General features: G+C 45.0%; 6 protein-coding genes across 6 annotated transcripts; 5 read left to right on the top strand and 1 right to left on the bottom strand.

The window, feature by feature from the left end:
- Positions 1-137: 137 nt before the first annotated feature.
- Positions 138-1038, top strand: N7487_007927 (uncharacterized protein; the record flags this gene model as incomplete). Its single annotated transcript, XM_056875657.1, has 2 exons — positions 138-240; positions 293-1038. The coding sequence occupies 2 exons, from the start codon at positions 138-140 to the stop codon at positions 1036-1038; spliced, it is 849 nt and encodes a 282-aa protein (XP_056727845.1).
- A 1127-nt stretch (positions 1039-2165) lies between these two features.
- Positions 2166-3031, top strand: N7487_007926 (DUF3716 domain-containing protein; the record flags this gene model as incomplete). Its single annotated transcript, XM_056875656.1, is given in 4 exon segments — positions 2166-2173; positions 2189-2459; positions 2546-2801; positions 2823-3031. 4 exon segments carry the CDS (start codon positions 2166-2168, stop codon positions 3029-3031), a joined length of 744 nt encoding a protein of 247 aa, XP_056727844.1.
- Positions 3032-4650: 1619 nt separating this feature from the next.
- N7487_007925 (uncharacterized protein) lies at positions 4651-7624 on the top strand (the record flags this gene model as incomplete). The annotated part of the gene is made up of 13 exons (XM_056875655.1): positions 4651-4840; positions 4896-4952; positions 5004-5080; positions 5134-5292; positions 5361-5491; positions 5542-5824; positions 5880-6055; positions 6105-6711; positions 6759-6831; positions 6882-7063; positions 7112-7229; positions 7281-7367; positions 7431-7624. The coding sequence occupies 13 exons, from the start codon at positions 4651-4653 to the stop codon at positions 7622-7624; spliced, it is 2334 nt and encodes a 777-aa protein (XP_056727843.1).
- A 2003-nt stretch (positions 7625-9627) lies between these two features.
- On the top strand, positions 9628-11536 carry N7487_007924 (putative MFS transporter; the record flags this gene model as incomplete). The annotated part of the gene is made up of 8 exons (XM_056875654.1): positions 9628-9822; positions 9876-9963; positions 10014-10112; positions 10178-10379; positions 10443-10758; positions 10814-11244; positions 11300-11438; positions 11492-11536. 8 exons carry the CDS (start codon positions 9628-9630, stop codon positions 11534-11536), a joined length of 1515 nt encoding a protein of 504 aa, XP_056727842.1.
- Positions 11537-11704: 168 nt separating this feature from the next.
- On the bottom strand, positions 11705-13490 carry N7487_007923 (Major facilitator superfamily domain general substrate transporter; the record flags this gene model as incomplete). Its single annotated transcript, XM_056875653.1, has 6 exons — positions 11705-12406; positions 12475-12642; positions 12718-12888; positions 12963-13148; positions 13219-13344; positions 13416-13490. 6 exons carry the CDS (start codon positions 13488-13490, stop codon positions 11705-11707), a joined length of 1428 nt encoding a protein of 475 aa, XP_056727841.1.
- Positions 13491-15027: 1537 nt separating this feature from the next.
- N7487_007922 (uncharacterized protein) lies at positions 15028-16570 on the top strand (the record flags this gene model as incomplete). Its single annotated transcript, XM_056875652.1, has 4 exons — positions 15028-15030; positions 15102-15227; positions 15299-15421; positions 15491-16570. 4 exons carry the CDS (start codon positions 15028-15030, stop codon positions 16568-16570), a joined length of 1332 nt encoding a protein of 443 aa, XP_056727840.1.
- Between the last annotated feature and the right edge of the window lie 70 nt (positions 16571-16640).

Below are 16640 nucleotides of genomic sequence, written 5' to 3'. Positions count from 1 at the left end.
GGGAGCTCACCCGCACCGTCCTGATTGGCCCGTGGTGCCATATACTACAGAACATGGAATATAAAGCATGTACAGTCGCTCGCTGTGGGATTTATATTGGTCTCATCGTGATATCTACTTTAGCCGCTTTATTCACAATGGCTACCATGACTCTTTCTTGCAGGTCTGTTACCAAACCCGATGATTCTCGGGTGGACTTCGGGGCTGAACTCACCGGCTTCGATGTTGAAACAATGACAGGTAAGCAATATCCGAAGCATCTTTATTGGGTTCAAGTTCTGATTATTACCAGATGATGATTTTGAATTTCTCCGTCGCACATTGTATGAGAATCAAGTCGTCGTAATCAAAAGCCAAGGCAAACTCTCCCCACGTGCCCAGTACGAACTTACTCGACGCTTCGATCCTGCTGCCGGCGTCTATAGTCATGGAAAATCAATCGACAAGCGCAGCGTTCTCCATGCCGACTTGACAACAATCCCTCATCAGCCGCAAGTCCAAGTTATCGGCAGTGGCTTCGTTGAAGAGTATGAGGGACTCTCAAACATCCGCCTGAAACACCCACACCACAAGACATTCCACAAGAACCCCATCTCTCCCCAGGAAGACTTTGATTATACACACTTCTACCGCTGGCATATTGATTCTGCCATGTACAACCTCGATCCGCCTTTGGTTACCACGTTACTGGCTGTCAAAGTCCCTAAGGGCCGCCGTCAGACCTGCCGTTATGACGATGGCACGGACACCACACTTGACGTTCCTCTTGGAACAACGGCATTCTTCAGCGGATATCGCCTTTACGATATGCTTTCAGAGGAAGATAAACATTTCGTCCGCACCAGCAAGGCTGAATACGCACCTCATCCATACATATGGATGAGCAACGCCAAGTCACGCTCCAATGGGTTGGGTATTATATCAGAAGGATTAGAGCTTCCTGAAGACCAGTTGCCTCCTTTTGAAGCTTCTAAAATCAAGGTATATCCTATGACTTGGAAGAATCCCGTCACTGGCAAGATCGCAATGATGGTGTAGCCAACTTGTGTGCGGAAAGTCCATCTTGAGAACGGGCAGGTGCTTGACAATCTCGGCGAGATTCGAGAACGACTGTACAAGATGCAAAGACCGGCCATTGATCCTTGCTATTTGTATACCCATGACTGGGAGGAGGGTGACCTAGTGCTTTTCAACAACCATGGTGTGATGCATTCGATTGTTGGTTCTTTTGAAGAGGATGAAGTGCGGGTGTTCAGACAATGTAATATGGCAGCCAGTCGACCTCCGTTGGCACCGGAAGATCCCGTGTCTAATATTTAGTACATGTATGAATATACATATATCCAGACGATTCTCATTTGCTACATTTCTAAACTTCCCATCCCAAGGTAGTAATTAGTTCGTCGTCGTATTTTGCATGCACTTCACACACGAGGGCCTCAATGTTGAGGCCCAGAAGACTAGCAATAATCTGGTGGGCGAGGCCAAGACTGACCGATATAATTGTGATGATGGCTTACAAATACCGAAGCATATTCTTATACAATGTCCGAAGTACACTATACCGAGAACTAAACTACAAGAGCAGTTGTGGGATAATAGGAACAATGAGATGGGCTACGACAAGATCGTATCGAACCCGTAGGCTACCTGCTACGTGGTCAACTTTATACACCCAACAGGTCTCCTCTAGCAGTTTAAATACGTAAAAATCGGGGACGATAATGACGAACCGATAGGCCTCGCGTAATAGATCTAGGTATGGAAGAAGATAGGTATTAGCTATTGACGAGAAACGATGCTGTAACCCGAGAACTCAGCCAAAGTCGACAAATATGCCGATCAGCTGGTCATGACAACGTCACTATAAATTGTTACCGAGGTAGGGGGTACAGTGAGAGAGAAGTGAGAGATGGAAGGTGGAGGGTGGAGGGTGCACTCCACAACAATCATTATATGTAAATTTCTTATGTATAGAGTTAGACTGCAACTGGTTAATTGAACTTTGTTTGATTGATGGACAAAACAGACAACCAACCTCCGAATTCTTCGAACTCCCTGCGCTTGTAATATCTTATCTCGTGCTGGGTTCCTCTTCTTTCCTTCTCATCATCTCTTCTTCTCCCCGGGTCCCCTCTCTGTCCTCTTATCTCCAAACCACCAAGATGGCCTTGTAAGACATATCCAGTATACAATGTGAGTTATATATCTTGCTGACTGACTTTAACGGGCGTGATGAAGCCCCTGACCTCCGCATATATGAAAGCTTCTTCGCACTCCCCATTGTTATGTTTAGCAACATCAATCAATATCCGAGTCGACACCCCCTACCTCGCCAGAATCGAAGTGACACTGTCGTGCCCGCTACCCTCTGGCATCACAGAATATCCTCCCAGTCAGTCCCATTGCTGCTCACATCAAGCGGCTCAATTATGACGGGACCCGATTTCGCCACTATGGTCAGCTGAAATCCTACGCCCTCGAGGTTATGAACCTCATGCCCGCAAAACGCGATCCCATCCTTTGCCGAGAAATGGCGCAGTAGGGCGCAACCCTGGACCAAATTATCAACGACCGAATCGAGAACATCGAGTCTGCGCTTATGCAGGTTGTGGGTGTTACTGCAGAGCAGCCATGTGTCCCCTTCCAGTGGGGCCATGGCCCAAGGAGCTCCTGTATGGTTCTTGAGGATGATTCAGACTTGACTGCATGCGCAAGATGTTGCTTTGGGGACAACGACATAAGGTGCACTCCTTACCAGCCACCTCATCCGGACAAAGCAGAAAGGGAATGCAGAGACCGTCAAATTGAAGATCTTTGAGGGGAAATTGAGTGGCTCCAGAACCGAATCACCGAAATCAACCTAGCCCTTGATGAAATCAGCAAAACGATGAAAGTCCCACGTGAGGCTACTCAGCGCAACATGGCTGCTGATGAGACCCGTCAAGCAATGAAAGTGCTCGCTGAGACTGCACAGTTCCATAATCGCCAAGTTTCCCAGGCTCGGGCCGATAATGAGTTACTTCACTAGCATAACCAGGAGCTCCGCCGTCTGATTCGTGACGCTGAATGGCTTCAATGAGAGGAGGATGAGGTTGTAACACCCATTAAACCCCTTCGCCGTAGCCGTGGTCGTGGCCATCGCTAAGTGGTGCCAAATTGTTTGACCAAATTTTTGTTTTCAATGTTTTCCTTATCAAAGCACTGGTCGACGCACTAAGGGGATAAGTTGGGGATTAAAAGTGATTAGCGTAACGTGAATTAAACTATTTCATTCCATACTACACAAAATAAGTATCAGATCACTAACTAGAATGGAATGCTGTCGTGAGAATCGCTAAGATAAAACTTTATGAGACTTTCTAGATTAGACCATCCGTGAAATAAGTCACTCTCCGAAACAAGTACTATATTTGCCTTCAGGATTACTCCGAGTAGAAATATAAAAAAAAGCTGGGCGAGTTTTGGTGGGCGAATCACCTCCAATCGCGCCATCGCCGCACTGGCCGCTTCATTTGGGTTATGTCCGCTGCAGCACGATGCAGTACTCTGAATTCGGAGCTACAAGCCGAATTCTATACTGGATTAAGATGATACTTATATTCAACGGCTTAAAGTAAAACGTGAATACCTGGAAGAAGGTGCTACAATATTACAAATAAATGCTCTTCTGTTATCACGTCTCTATCGCCCCCCCTCTCAAACATGATACATTGATACAATCCTTTTTATTGGGTAAAGGTCTCCAATACTCCAATAATGACACCTTTTTCTAGAAATCGTATCAGTCGCTAATGGGTTACTTTGATTGGTCTGGAGTCGAATCCTGAATGTCAAATTTGGAGGCGACTCCCTAGAGAGAATCCCGTGGAGATAAGCTCATCAAGGCGCCTCGGCACGCCATCAACCATTTAAGCACTTGCCGCCACCGAAGTCACCCCGAAGATGTTCCCTTTGTACTTGGCATGAGTGGTCTAAATTGTAAAACTCCGTTCTTATGATCTTTTTTAATATTTTTTTTGGATGTTATTCCTTCATTGCCATGGTCTTACTACGTGGGATTACAGTACCTCATATATAGACGATTTAGGAATATCCTCGACGTATAAGATAAACCCCACTTATGTGAACGCGTCGTATGCCTGCGCGGGGTTGCATAATGTTAGATAGACCCCTAGGGAGAATATGAATTTTAAACCAATTATTTGGCAATGTAGCTTTCTTGCAGGGATATATCGGTAGCGTAATAATAAATACAGTACGGAGTAAATAGTTGCAATCCTATGAGACACCCCCTAGCATACGGCAAACAACTCGGTAGGTCGTCCGACCTATTATCTAGTCTTGTTGGAGTGCGTCAGCAAGTGTTTATAGCTCAACCGGTCAGACTACCCAAGTTAGTATGAAGCCATATAGATGTGGATTAGCTATCATGCTTTGGCTTATTTGCATGTCGGAGGGAACTTGTTGCCATTCTGGGTGGATCTATCGTGACCGTCGCATGCTGGCTTGGCCCAAGCCACGCGAGCAAAACAAAAAAAAAAAAGACCAGCTGCGAACTAGTATTAAGAACCCAGGTTCCGGTGCTTTTTCTATATCTCATCCCATAATTATTTTTTCCCGCGGCCCAGCCTAAAAATTGATACAGATATGGCGAGTTCAAAGGATCCCGCTAAAGATCCAAATATAACAGAGGCGCCGGCGGTAGCGGCAGATCTCGAATCTGAACACACCAGTCAAGATCCAGGAGAATGGCTATACAAATCGGACAGAGCAGAGCTCACGGAGCTCACACCAGTCGAAGCTTTCAAATGGAGTGTGGAGGGAGACCAGTCACCTTGTACGTTGACCTATATATATTCCAATTCTCAACAGCTGATGTTAACACTTCTTAGTTCCGGAGGTTGCGGCCTGTGTGTCCAATAAAGATGATCCCACGATAGCCTGCAACAGTAAGTCATTGATATTCCCTGTTAAAGAGCTGAATTAACTCTTCATTACAGCTGTTCGGGCCTGGATATTGATGACTGTCTTTGTTATACTTTTCTCCGGAGTTAATCAATTCTTCGGCCTACGATATGTAAGTTTCAGGTCCCTTCAATCAGTATTTACATATTTGCTAATATTTCCTAGCCTTCCCTCACAATAGGCTACGTCGTCGCTCAAATCCTCGTTTTCCCAATCGGACGAGCATGGGAAAAGCTTCCGAGGTGGAGGGTTCCTCTAGGAAAACTTACATTCGATGTCAACCCAGGAAAATTTACCATCAAGGAGCACGCCTTCATTGTTATTGTGAGCAAGAGCCAAGCTTCAGTTTCGTGGGAATTCTATCGTGAATTACATCTAACAAACCAAAACAGTGCGTCAATATTAGTGCCACCACCGCTTATGCCCAAGGTGCCTTGGTAGCGATTGTCAGTCCTGTATATTGGAACCGCGACCTCGGACCAGGCTTCTCATTCCTATACCTTTTGACAACTCAGATGATCGGGTAAGTGGACCCTGGGTTTCCCAGGTTATGCAGTCACTGATCTTTCCTAGATTTGGTCTTACAGGTCTTGCACGCCGTTGGATTGTGTACCCTGCTGCATTAGTATGGCCTACTTCACTGTCATCCACTGTTCTTTTCCGCGCGCTGCATGAGCCTGAAAGCCGTACGCCAGCCAACGGTTGGACTATTTCGCGGTATCGCTTCTTTGGCTACGTTACGCTATTTGGATTTGTTCTATTCTGGTTCCCAGACTACATTTGGACAAGCTTGAGCACTTTCGCTTTCGTGACGTGGATTGCGCCTCACAATCAGAAGGTCAACACGATTTTCGGAGTAAGTCTGTAGGAATTCTCACTGTTTCTACAGGAACTAACCCCAACTTGCTTAGATGAATTCTGGATTAGGTCTGATACCTATCAGCATCGACTGGACGCAAATCAACTACGCTGGTTACCCCCTCATGACTCCCTTCTACATCACATGCAATGCCTTTGCTGTCGTCGTGCTGTTTTACCTTTTCTTGTCGCCAATTCTATACTACACTAATGTGTGGTATAGCGCATAGTAAGTTTCCAGTCTGACAGAGGGAAATTCCAATATGCTGACGATCTAGCCTTCCTCTCCTCTCTTCTGGCACCTTCGACAATACGGGAAGCTCCTACAACGTATCTCGTGTGCTCGACTCGGCTTTAGACTTCAGTGAGAGCAAGTACAAGGAGTACTCTCCCATGTACATCTCAATGTCTTATTCCCTCACCTATGGATTATCCTTCGCTGCGGTTACCGCAATCGTGGTCCACACGTACCTTTACAATGGAACCGAAATTTGGGCCAGGATGAAGAATGCACAACATGGAGGTGAAGATGTTCATCGCCGACTGATGCGCCAATATAAAGAGGTCCCGGAATGGTGGTACGGAGTTCTGACGGTGGTCGTGTTGGGACTTGGTATCTTGACAACCAGATACTGGGACACTGAGCTGCCAGTTTGGGGTTTTATCGTGGTTTGCTTCGGATTGGCAGTGCTTCTAATTGTCCCTGAGGGTATTCTGCAAGGAACGACAAACCAACGGGTGTTCCTCAATATCATTACTGAGATGATCGCCGGATATGCCTGGCCCGGTAAGCCCATCGCGAATCTGATGGTGAAATGTTACGGTTATAATGCAGTCAAACACGGCATGGATTTTGCTCAGGACTTGAAGCTCGGGCAATACATGGTATGCTCCATTTTCCCTCTACTACTCGACCTTTACTTATTATTTAGAAAATTCCTCCCCGTGTTCTATTCTTTGGCCAGATCTATGCTAGTATTCTAGCTACAGCAACTCAGACCGGAGGTACGATGTTTTGTCAAATATGTGTTACGATTTTAAGCTAACGAAAGCAGTCTTACGATGGATGATGGGACACATTGATAAACTTTGCGAACCAACAAACAAGCAACGTTTCACATGTAACGGTGCCAAAGTGATGTACAACGCTTCCCTGATTTGGGGCACCATTGGCCCGCAGCGGATGTTCCAGTCTGGACAGGTGTACAATGGCCTTGTCTACTTCTTCCTCATTGGAGTGAGTCTTCAAACACCTTGAGTTTATGTTGCTTTACTGACTCTTCAGCCCGTCGTTACTGTAATCGTGTACGCCATCTACCGACGCTACCCCAACAGCTGGGTTCGCTATATCAACGTTCCAATCTTCTTCAATGCGGCAGGCAACATTCCCCCTGCAAACACTAGTATGTCTCCCAAAACATTCCTGATGGAGTTATTCTAATCTGACTAAACAGCCCAATACTCCCTGTGGTTCATTGTTGGCTTTCTCTTCAACTACCTCATCCGCAAGCGTGCATTTGACTGGTGGAAGCGTTACAACTGTGAGATTTTTTTTTATAAGTTTCCCCTTCTGAGAAGAAGTCACTAACTCACGATGTGCGTAGATTTGCTCCAAGCTGCCATGGATACCGGCACTGCTATTGCGACGATCATCATTTTCTTCGCGCTGGGTTACCATGCTATCGCTTTCAACTGGTGGGGAAACACAGTGGGATCTAATACGTACGATGCGAAGTCTGTGCCTTGGTTGACTGTTCCCAAGGGAAGCTATTTCGGAAAGGGTCCTGGCGAGTTTTGATTGAAGACTTATACATGATTGGATCAATTTTCGGCACGCTTATCGCTAGAAGATTATGTTACTACTCCCAAGAGATTAAAGCATAGAAGGCCCAAACATGAATGCCTAATTTACCCCCAACTGTTTCAAAGGTGGTTGTTTTCCACTCCACTATGAAGGTAGAAACAAACATACTATTACCGCAGATGGCTCCATTTTAGTTGACCGAGAGCTTCATCTCGCGGTTCCAGGTCTCTATATTTGTGAGAAACAGAATATTAACTACCTCAAAGGCAACCCGCCATCCCTTTACTTCGATGGTTGAGACTAAGCCTTCGTGCTTTGGTTGCAGATGGGTACCGATGACAACAAGTGAGTAATGCTATGTGTTGAGCATTAGTGAACCCCTAGGCAAAAATCATTGTACATCATAAAGTTTTACTCCTCCCTGCTAATATCAGTTTTGTACCTAAAGGAAGTAAGCAGTCCACCTGTAGGTATATACTGTTCGAATATAGACTTCTGTTAGCTTAAGGCTTACGAATGTGTCGATATATGGCTACTAGTGTTATTTTACATAAATTATCAGCTATCTTTCGGTCGCATTTATTTCAAAACTAAATGTAAAAGACAAAAGGGCGATATACATTAATAAACAAGAGTATCCGCTAAAGTGCCTTGTTTACCTGTACCTCACATCAATTGCCCGGGTGGCTAGTGGTATGATTCGCGCTTAGGGTTCACCCAAAGCATTAATGCGCGTCCCAGTCAATCCCGGGCTCGGGCCCATCTTCTTTTTTTCTAATTTTTATACTAATATAATTTTAATCAATATGCATAGATAAATGATATGTTTATATTGCTGTTCGGATTTTTCTCACGCGATTTTCGGCCTATAGGAATGCTCCCAGATATTATGAATATAGCCCTGGTTGGTGCCATTTCATGCTGAAAGAACACCCGCATATTTAGAAATCCAGTTAATGGAGCACATATACTTTTTAAATGTTAGACACAAGTCATATATTATTAGCTATTAATGTAAGAAACAATAGCCCAGAGTGGGAATTTCCATAATACCTCGGGTGTCTTGGGCATTTGCTTTGACAGTCACATCTAACTAGCTACGGCAAGGGACCTCGGGAGGGCTCAGTGATGATTATATAATCAAGCCCAAGGTTTTCAAGGTTCAAGGTTCAAAGTTCCCCGGAATCCGTTCGTTGTTTATCTTGACGTCCAGCATGCTTAAGAGCAATGTCATTTACTAGAATCGCAGGAATTCCCGAGTACTTCATGGAGTACTTACTATACAGGACCTCAATCTCAACTCGAAATTCCGAGGAGATATCTAGCGGGTCGAGCGCGTGCCAAGCCAAATGTATATGCTTTGGATGTTGCAAGTTTCGCTTAGGTCCCGTAGAAAACAAGACTTTGAACGTAAACCTAGAATATTGCAAGGTTTTCTTTTTAGTTTCTTCAGCGGACACGGCAAATTACCGAGTGTCGAGCCAATTGTGATGGGATTCTAGATGGAAGTTGCTCATATGGCCCGAGAAACGCGCAATTGCGGCGATGATGTCGTGATTCACGGGCGACCCCACCCGCATCGTTTGAACCACCCAACGCTCTCAGGTACGTCACTCATGCTAGAAACAGTGTAAGATGTGTTTGGATAGAATATAGCATGGAGAGCAGTGCACGTTAGGTGACCTACTCGAAACACATGTTGCCAACCAAGGTACGTATCAACATGTTAGATTTCTCCTGCACGCCTGTCAGAACCAAGCATTATATTACATTGTAGAAATAGTCCCTTTTGAGCTTAGGCTGAATCTTATATCCCCACTTTATCCATATAACCTTCCTTGCTAGGTTGCGAGGGCCGTGGCTTCTATTATTATTATGCAATTATCCACATGGACCGTGCCGCCAGTTAAGCGTGTGGTTTATAAAACTCTGCCTTTTCCTGTCTTTGCATTCATCTCCAACCTGCTGATATTGAGAGAACGAGCAAAATTGTCAGAATGGCCTCTCAAAAAGACGTTGAGGTAACGGTATCGCCTCCTATCTCATCAACCACCTCATCAGAACGGGATGAGAACTATGAGTTCTATAAACAACATCAAGGCCTCGAATACACAGCAGAGGAAGCCAAAAGGGTTCTGCGCAAAATTGATATACGCCTCATTCCCCTACTATTCTTAATCTACATGCTGCAGGTGAGAATATCGCGTGCCTCACTCGTTGAAATTCAGGTACTAATCCCATGCAGTACCTGGACAAGAACAGCATCAACTTTGCCTCTGTATACGGCTTGAAACAAGGCACACACTTAAAGGGACAACAATATTCATGGCTCAGTAAGCTTTCGATTCCGAGAACTTATAATGCAAGTCATTAATCCAATCAGGCTCCATTTTCTACTTCGGATACCTCATTGCACAATGGCCTGCAGGGTTAGCATTGCAAAAGCTGCCCGTTGGAAAATTCCTTGCGGTTACCACATTAGGTAAGAGATATCCCATGAGAAGTCGTAATGTGGATTCAATACTGGAACGATGCTGACAGTAACAGTATGGGGTGGTTTGCTCATGACGACACCTGCATGCTACAACTTTGCTGGAATTGCAATCAACCGCTTCCTTTTAGGAATGGTCGAAGCAGTTGTAACTCCTGGATTTGTTCTTATGACCGGCATGTGGTACACATCAGAAGAACAACCCTTACGACTAGAGGCATGGTACTGTACTAATGGTATCGCGACGATGTTCGGAGGGTAAGTGACGAGCAAAAAGCCAAATTATATTGGAAATGAAAACCGGAAACTAATTAAATATAGTCTCATTGGCTATGCGGTCGGACATATTACCACTGGACTTCCACGATGGATGTATGTCTTCCTTATTTTTGGAGCCTTCTCCGTCGCGGTAGGAGTTCTTGCCCTCGTCTTTCTCCCTGATCTCCCATCGACTGCCAAATTTCTCAGCGAGCGTGAGCGAGCGATAGCTGTTGAGCGTGTCGCCATCAATCGACAAGGTGTCAAGAGCAGTCAGTTCAAATGGTATCAGGTTCGACAAGCTGCCGAAGATCCGAAGACATGGCTTTTGTTCATCATGGCTATTGGTGCACAAGTCCCGAATTCAGCATTAACCAGTGTATGTCTTCCGTTAATTACGAATTGGATGTGAGTGAAGCTAATAACCAAAACAGTTTACTTCCATTATCGTCGGCACTTTCGGATTTGATACGCTTGGAACTCAATATCTGCAAATTCCCGGCGGTGCTGTTCAGTTTGTCACTCTGCTTCTGGGAGGTTATATCGCAACAAAGTTCGATGGCAAATTCCATTCACGGTTCACATGCATGATCTTTGCTTGCACGGTCTGCATTATTGGATCGGGTCTTCTTGTCGGACTACCAGACACCAACAAATGGGGCCGCCTTGTCGCACTCTGGCTATGCTATTTCCAAGGGCTGGGATTCAGCATGAGTCTCACAATTGTTAGCTCCAACATTGCGGGATATACCAAGAAGCAAGTCACCGGTGCCCTTTTGTTTACTGGATACTGTGTGGGAAATATCATTGGACCTCAGACTTTCAAGTCCAGCGAGGCCCCTAGGTACAACAGTGCTTACATTGCGTATGTTGCCATTCGTCTTTATATAACGGTGTCAATTAACTGACAATTTCTACAGGATGCTCGCTGGCTATGCAGTAAAGCTGGCCTGTGTTGTCGCTTTATATATCTATATGTACCTCGAGAATAAGCGTCGAGACCGCGAAGCAATCGATGGTCAGGAGGTGGAGGCAGAAGGTGTTGAAAACGGCATGCTGGTGAGTTTCGAGTCCCAAGAAGCTTTGAGATAAGCTAACTTATATCCCCCAAGGACAAAACGGAGATCGACAACAAAGGGTTTAGATATGTCCTGTAAAGAGAAACTTTAATTTTTAACTATGCTTTTGCTACAAAAGATTTATTGTTCTCTCCAGAAAACAACGGAAACTCTAGAAATAATGAAGCTCGTAGAAATGAAGTAAAGCGAATTTGAATTGAAAGTGAAAGTGATTTGAAATTTCCCGATAACTGCACATGACAAATATTAAACGAAACCCCAAGCACTGTTCCAATCTCCCCCTGGTAGGTTCTCGAGCGTCTGCCAGACTTTCTTGAAAATCTTCTTCCACAAGTGTCTTTTCTTCTTACGAGGTATCTGGGGAAGCTCAGCATTCTTGTAGGAAGCATCAGAGCTGTAGGTGTTGTAGGTTCCAGACCTGCTAAGTGGACTGGACCGTTTGGTGCTTAACTGCATCATCATGGACAGGTTATCCTTCTGTTGTGCCGTGGCCATGCTCCTCTTTGCTGCGCTGTCCCTCAAATCCCGGGTACTGGTGGTTCTTCTCAGTCTCCCAGAAGGGTGGAAGGATCTCTCTGAGTTGTCGGTTTTGGCAGGCGAGTTTCCCAATCTGTAATCCGACGCGGCCTGAGGAGGTGTGTGTTCCTCCTCAATAGCTGGAAGCGAAGGTTCAAACACAGCTATTTTCTCACAAGAGAAGATTTCCGTCATCTCTTCTTCGTTGGTCTCAGCAATTCCTTGAGCGATTGCCAGAGTGATAGGGTGAGGGGGATGAGTAGCATAGAAGAATCTCCCTGAGTTGTCGGTTTTACCAGGCGAGTTTTCTAGTCTGTAATCCGAGGCAGCCAGAGTAGGTGTGTGTTCCTCCTCAATAGCTGGAGGCGAAGGCTCAAATGCAGCTATTTTCCAGTCAGAGAAGATTTCCATCATCTCAGCATACTCCTCATCCTATATTGTATATGTCGTTGGTCTCTAATCTTTGCAAGGGATATACGAGCTAAAACTAGGATAGATACCAGTTTTTTAGTGACACTAGGGCCGATCGAAGTTGCATCCAGGTGCCGGGTGTCCGGTATGGGGATGTTCGTGTCCATGACCAGGGCTTTGGCATCCATAGGAGTGTCATTCCCATCCTCTAGCGAGTTGCAATATTCGCGAAAGGAAAGTCGGATACACGCATCGTCCTATATAGTATGGCTATTATTAGTCTCAAAAGGTCTTAAATCTCAACTTGGTAAAAATGGAAGCGGGATAAATACCAGGTTACTAGCGGTGTTAGGGCCAGTAAAAGCTGTAGCTAGGCTCTTAGTGTCCGAAATTGGGATATCTGTCTCTCTAGTTAGAGCGTTGACATTCATCGGAGTGTCATTATCAAGATCCTGCAGCGAGTTGCAATATTCACCAAAGTAAAGTCGGACACAAGCGTCGTCCTATATAGTGTGGCTAGCGTTAGTCTGAAAAGGTCTTAATTTTCAACTTGAGGAAATGGGAGTGAGATAAATACCAGATTACTGGCGGTGGTAGGGCTAGTGAAAGCTGCAGCCAAATTTGCGGTGTCCGTGTTGGAAATGTTATTGTCGGAAATTCTAGTGTCCGCAGTGAGGGCTTTAGTCTCCTTCGTAATATCATTGTTGACTTCCTCCCACCAGTCGAAGTGTTCACGAATAAGAAGGCGCCCGTATTTCTCGTCCTAAATAGTGAAGCAACTGTCAGTATTTAAGGTCTTAAGTAGATATACGAATAGAAGTGAGGATAAATACCAGTTTAGGAGCCGTGATAGGGACTGAAGAGGCTGGAGGGATGGCTTTAGTCTTCATGACAATATCATTCTCGACGTCCTCCCACCATTCAAACTGCTGGCGCACAAGACAAGCATCTTCATTCTCCTGAATAGTGCAGCAACTGTAAGTATATAACGTCTTAAGTAGGTGTATGAGATAGAAATGGGAACGAATACCTGCTCCGGGACAGTGATGGGGATGGTAGAGGTTGAAGCGGTGGTTTTGGTCTTCATAGCGATGTCACTCTCCATGTTATCCCACCAGTCAAAATGTCCCCGCATAAGGAGATGAGTGTATTGGTTCGCCTATACATAGTGTAGCTATCGTTAGTAAGTGACCCTTCAAAACAATTTACCAACTAAAAAGGGGCGAAGTACCATGATAGCCTCTCCTATTAGGCTTAGATAACCGATGAATCCAAATGATGATGGAAAATGTTAGATGATAGATGAAGTATAGAGTGTTGGTTAGATGATGGATGAAAGATAGATTGTTGGTGAATTATGATGGATATGTAGGACGAAGCAAATAGAGAGAATTGCTAAATACCCTTTTTATATCGGAGTAAACAACGCCAAATAGGAAGGACGTCGAGGAGCTCTTGCCTCCAGGCAAACATTAATCTAATTTGTCCCATATAATCTATACCCACCGTATGTTGACAAGAATATGCTTAGGCGTAGCAAGCTCAGTGGGACCATGGGTTAGGATGCGATGGTCGTAAAATACATGTAGCGAGTAATTCACCTATCGATGAGCTGTCAAATCGTATATGCTCTAAACCAGACTCATTATGTGTGCACAGAGCTTCAAATTATTAGATGAACACGAACAGATACGACGGAGTGAAAGCCCTACATTAAAGAATCTGTTGATAGAAACCTTACACCATTAGTGAGTACCTACCATAGAGCAACATACGAATCTCCTTGAATAATAGTTTGTTTTCACCTGTGATGGTAACTAAGCTAAGGCCCAAGCCATTATGGAGATGATGGTAAGGATTCAATTTCTACTATTGCAAGGGCTAATAAGGTCGAACCGTTTCCTGGTGCATAATTGCCGTTTTAACATGGTTCTGAGCCTCCTAGTACGTGCTTTAGGCCACTTTGAACAGGCCACTTAAACATTATACACAATGAAGATAAAGTCGAAATTGGATAAAAGTTTCAATCTTTCGGCATTGTAACGGTGGTTCTGGCCTTTAGTTTTGCTTTCAGCAGTGGAAATCTAATCTCGTCCATAGAGATATCTTAATTGTTCGCATTGGGTCGGAAGTTTCAGTCTACAGTATAAGACGACTACTAATACATCTTTCATCTAGACTTCTCATTCCTCCAGGATTGTCTGTTTGGGTTTATCTGATACTTTAAAGCCCTCGTTCGACATTATAATCTTGGCTTAGAACACAGACAACTGAACACCTCATTAATAACTGAGGTATTCGCTAATTGTATTCTACGGCCATTTTAATAGGGACCCCGTGTTCCCGCTAGACTCGATGTGCCACCATACGGTGGTTATAGATCAGATGGCACACTTTAGATTAATGTTTATCTGGAGGAAAGAGCGTCCCCGAGGCCCTTCCTGTTTGGGATTGTTTACTTCGATATACAAGGTGTCCTCAACAATTGTCTCTATTTACTTCTTCCATCATATCCTCCACCATTTTATCAAAGATCTATCTTCATCTATCACCTCATTAAATATTCACTTTTATCTATCATCTCACGTATTACATCATTATTTCGATTCATCGGTTACCCCAGTTTGATAGGAGAGACCATTATGGTATTTCACCCCTCTTTTAGTTGGTCTATTCGTTCAAAGGACCAGTTACTCACAATGACTACACTATATAGACTGATCAAGACGCACTCCGGGTTCCTGTTTCATATGACTGCTGGAAGGATGTTGGCAGTGATATCACCGTGGACACCAAAGACCTGGCTATCACCCCCACTATCCCTACCACAGCAAGAAACCCAGTATTTACCACCACTTCCAGCTCGCATAACTCTTTCGGACCGAACAAACTAATAACATATATACACTATAGGACCGCGAGGATGCTCAAATGCCTTTTTATTGCGACTGTTCAAAGTCTTCTGAGAATGGTATCACCGTCGAGACCGAAGACCTGGCTGTGGTTTCCACCAGCCCTACCGCCGCTAGCAACATGGTACCTATCTCCACCTTCATCTCATGTATCCGTGCCAAACCTCAGAGACTAATGATCACTCCACTGTAGAATGACGAGTCTGTCCAACTTTTTCTAAGTGAAGATAACAACTGGCCGGATGATGCTGCAAGCGACACCGCCGTGTGCACCGAAGACCTGGCTGTCCAAAACAAGCTCCTTCCCACAACTAACGGGCATATTGGTGAGCATGGCAACTGCGATCACACCGCTCAGGACAATACATATGCTCAACTCTCATGCCCCGATACATCCAATCAGTTCATCGACGAGTACGAGTACCGAGAGTTGATTGGTAGGGAAGATCCTGCCATCCATCATTGGAACTGGTTTGGATGGCCAGTTTATGGACCCACCGCAACCCCACCGGCGGTTTCCCTAGCATTTATGCAGGCTAAACCAAAGGTCCCACGGGGAAGGGATCGACTCCGTGTAGTTTCCATCATCAACCGCGCTATTCATCAAATTGATCCTGTCATCTTGAGGGTTAACGGTGGAAATGAAGCAGTTCTACAAATGCATGGGTCTGCTCTCGTTGAGGCGTGCAAAGATGACACTTATAACCATTATTCCCTCCACGGGAACTGGATGAATGATGAATTCGAAATGCGGCAAATTATCGTTCCAGATATCGTTGGGAGACCAGCAGTACGTTCAACCAGCGATGGAAATTTTGCAATTGGCAATGGTATTTTTGAAAATGGTCCCCTTATTTCTCGAAACGAGTGGGTAGATTGGCAAGATGAACTGGTTGCTGCCACCAAGGAGCCCGATCGATCCCCTCGGAAAATGACCTGGAAGCCATCGCCTTCAAATCTCAAGATCGAATCTATGGCATCCGAGCAGCTACCCCTAGACCAGCTTCTCACTTACTCATTTGTGCCCCTTGAGATTCTGAGCAACATGATCCAAAGGGCGGGGGTCGCCCCAAAGAAAATGATCTACACGCCCACCTCTTCTCCTATTGGAATCGTGGAAACCGTGACCAGGAAGGCTTGGTCTGGCCGCAAGATTATCCCTGGTACACCCTTGACTATCCGACCTGGGATCATGGGTGATCTCATCAAGAAGACTTGGCCTACTGCTTGTGATTCCCTTCGCAGATCTTTTGCTTTCACCTCGGAATCATAGGCGCAATCATGAAGAAGGCTTGGCACTTGATAAAAGCCGTTTTCAATTCCCACAAGTTTGTATCCCGATG

Source organism: Penicillium crustosum (genome assembly GCF_028827405.1).
Source record: "Penicillium crustosum strain IBT 35664 chromosome Unknown utg000003l_segment0_segment0, whole genome shotgun sequence".
Taxonomy (NCBI): Eukaryota; Fungi; Ascomycota; class Eurotiomycetes; order Eurotiales; family Aspergillaceae; genus Penicillium; species Penicillium crustosum.
The sequence above is the reverse complement of the archived record's forward strand: the minus strand, read 5'-3'. Positions and strand labels throughout refer to the sequence as shown.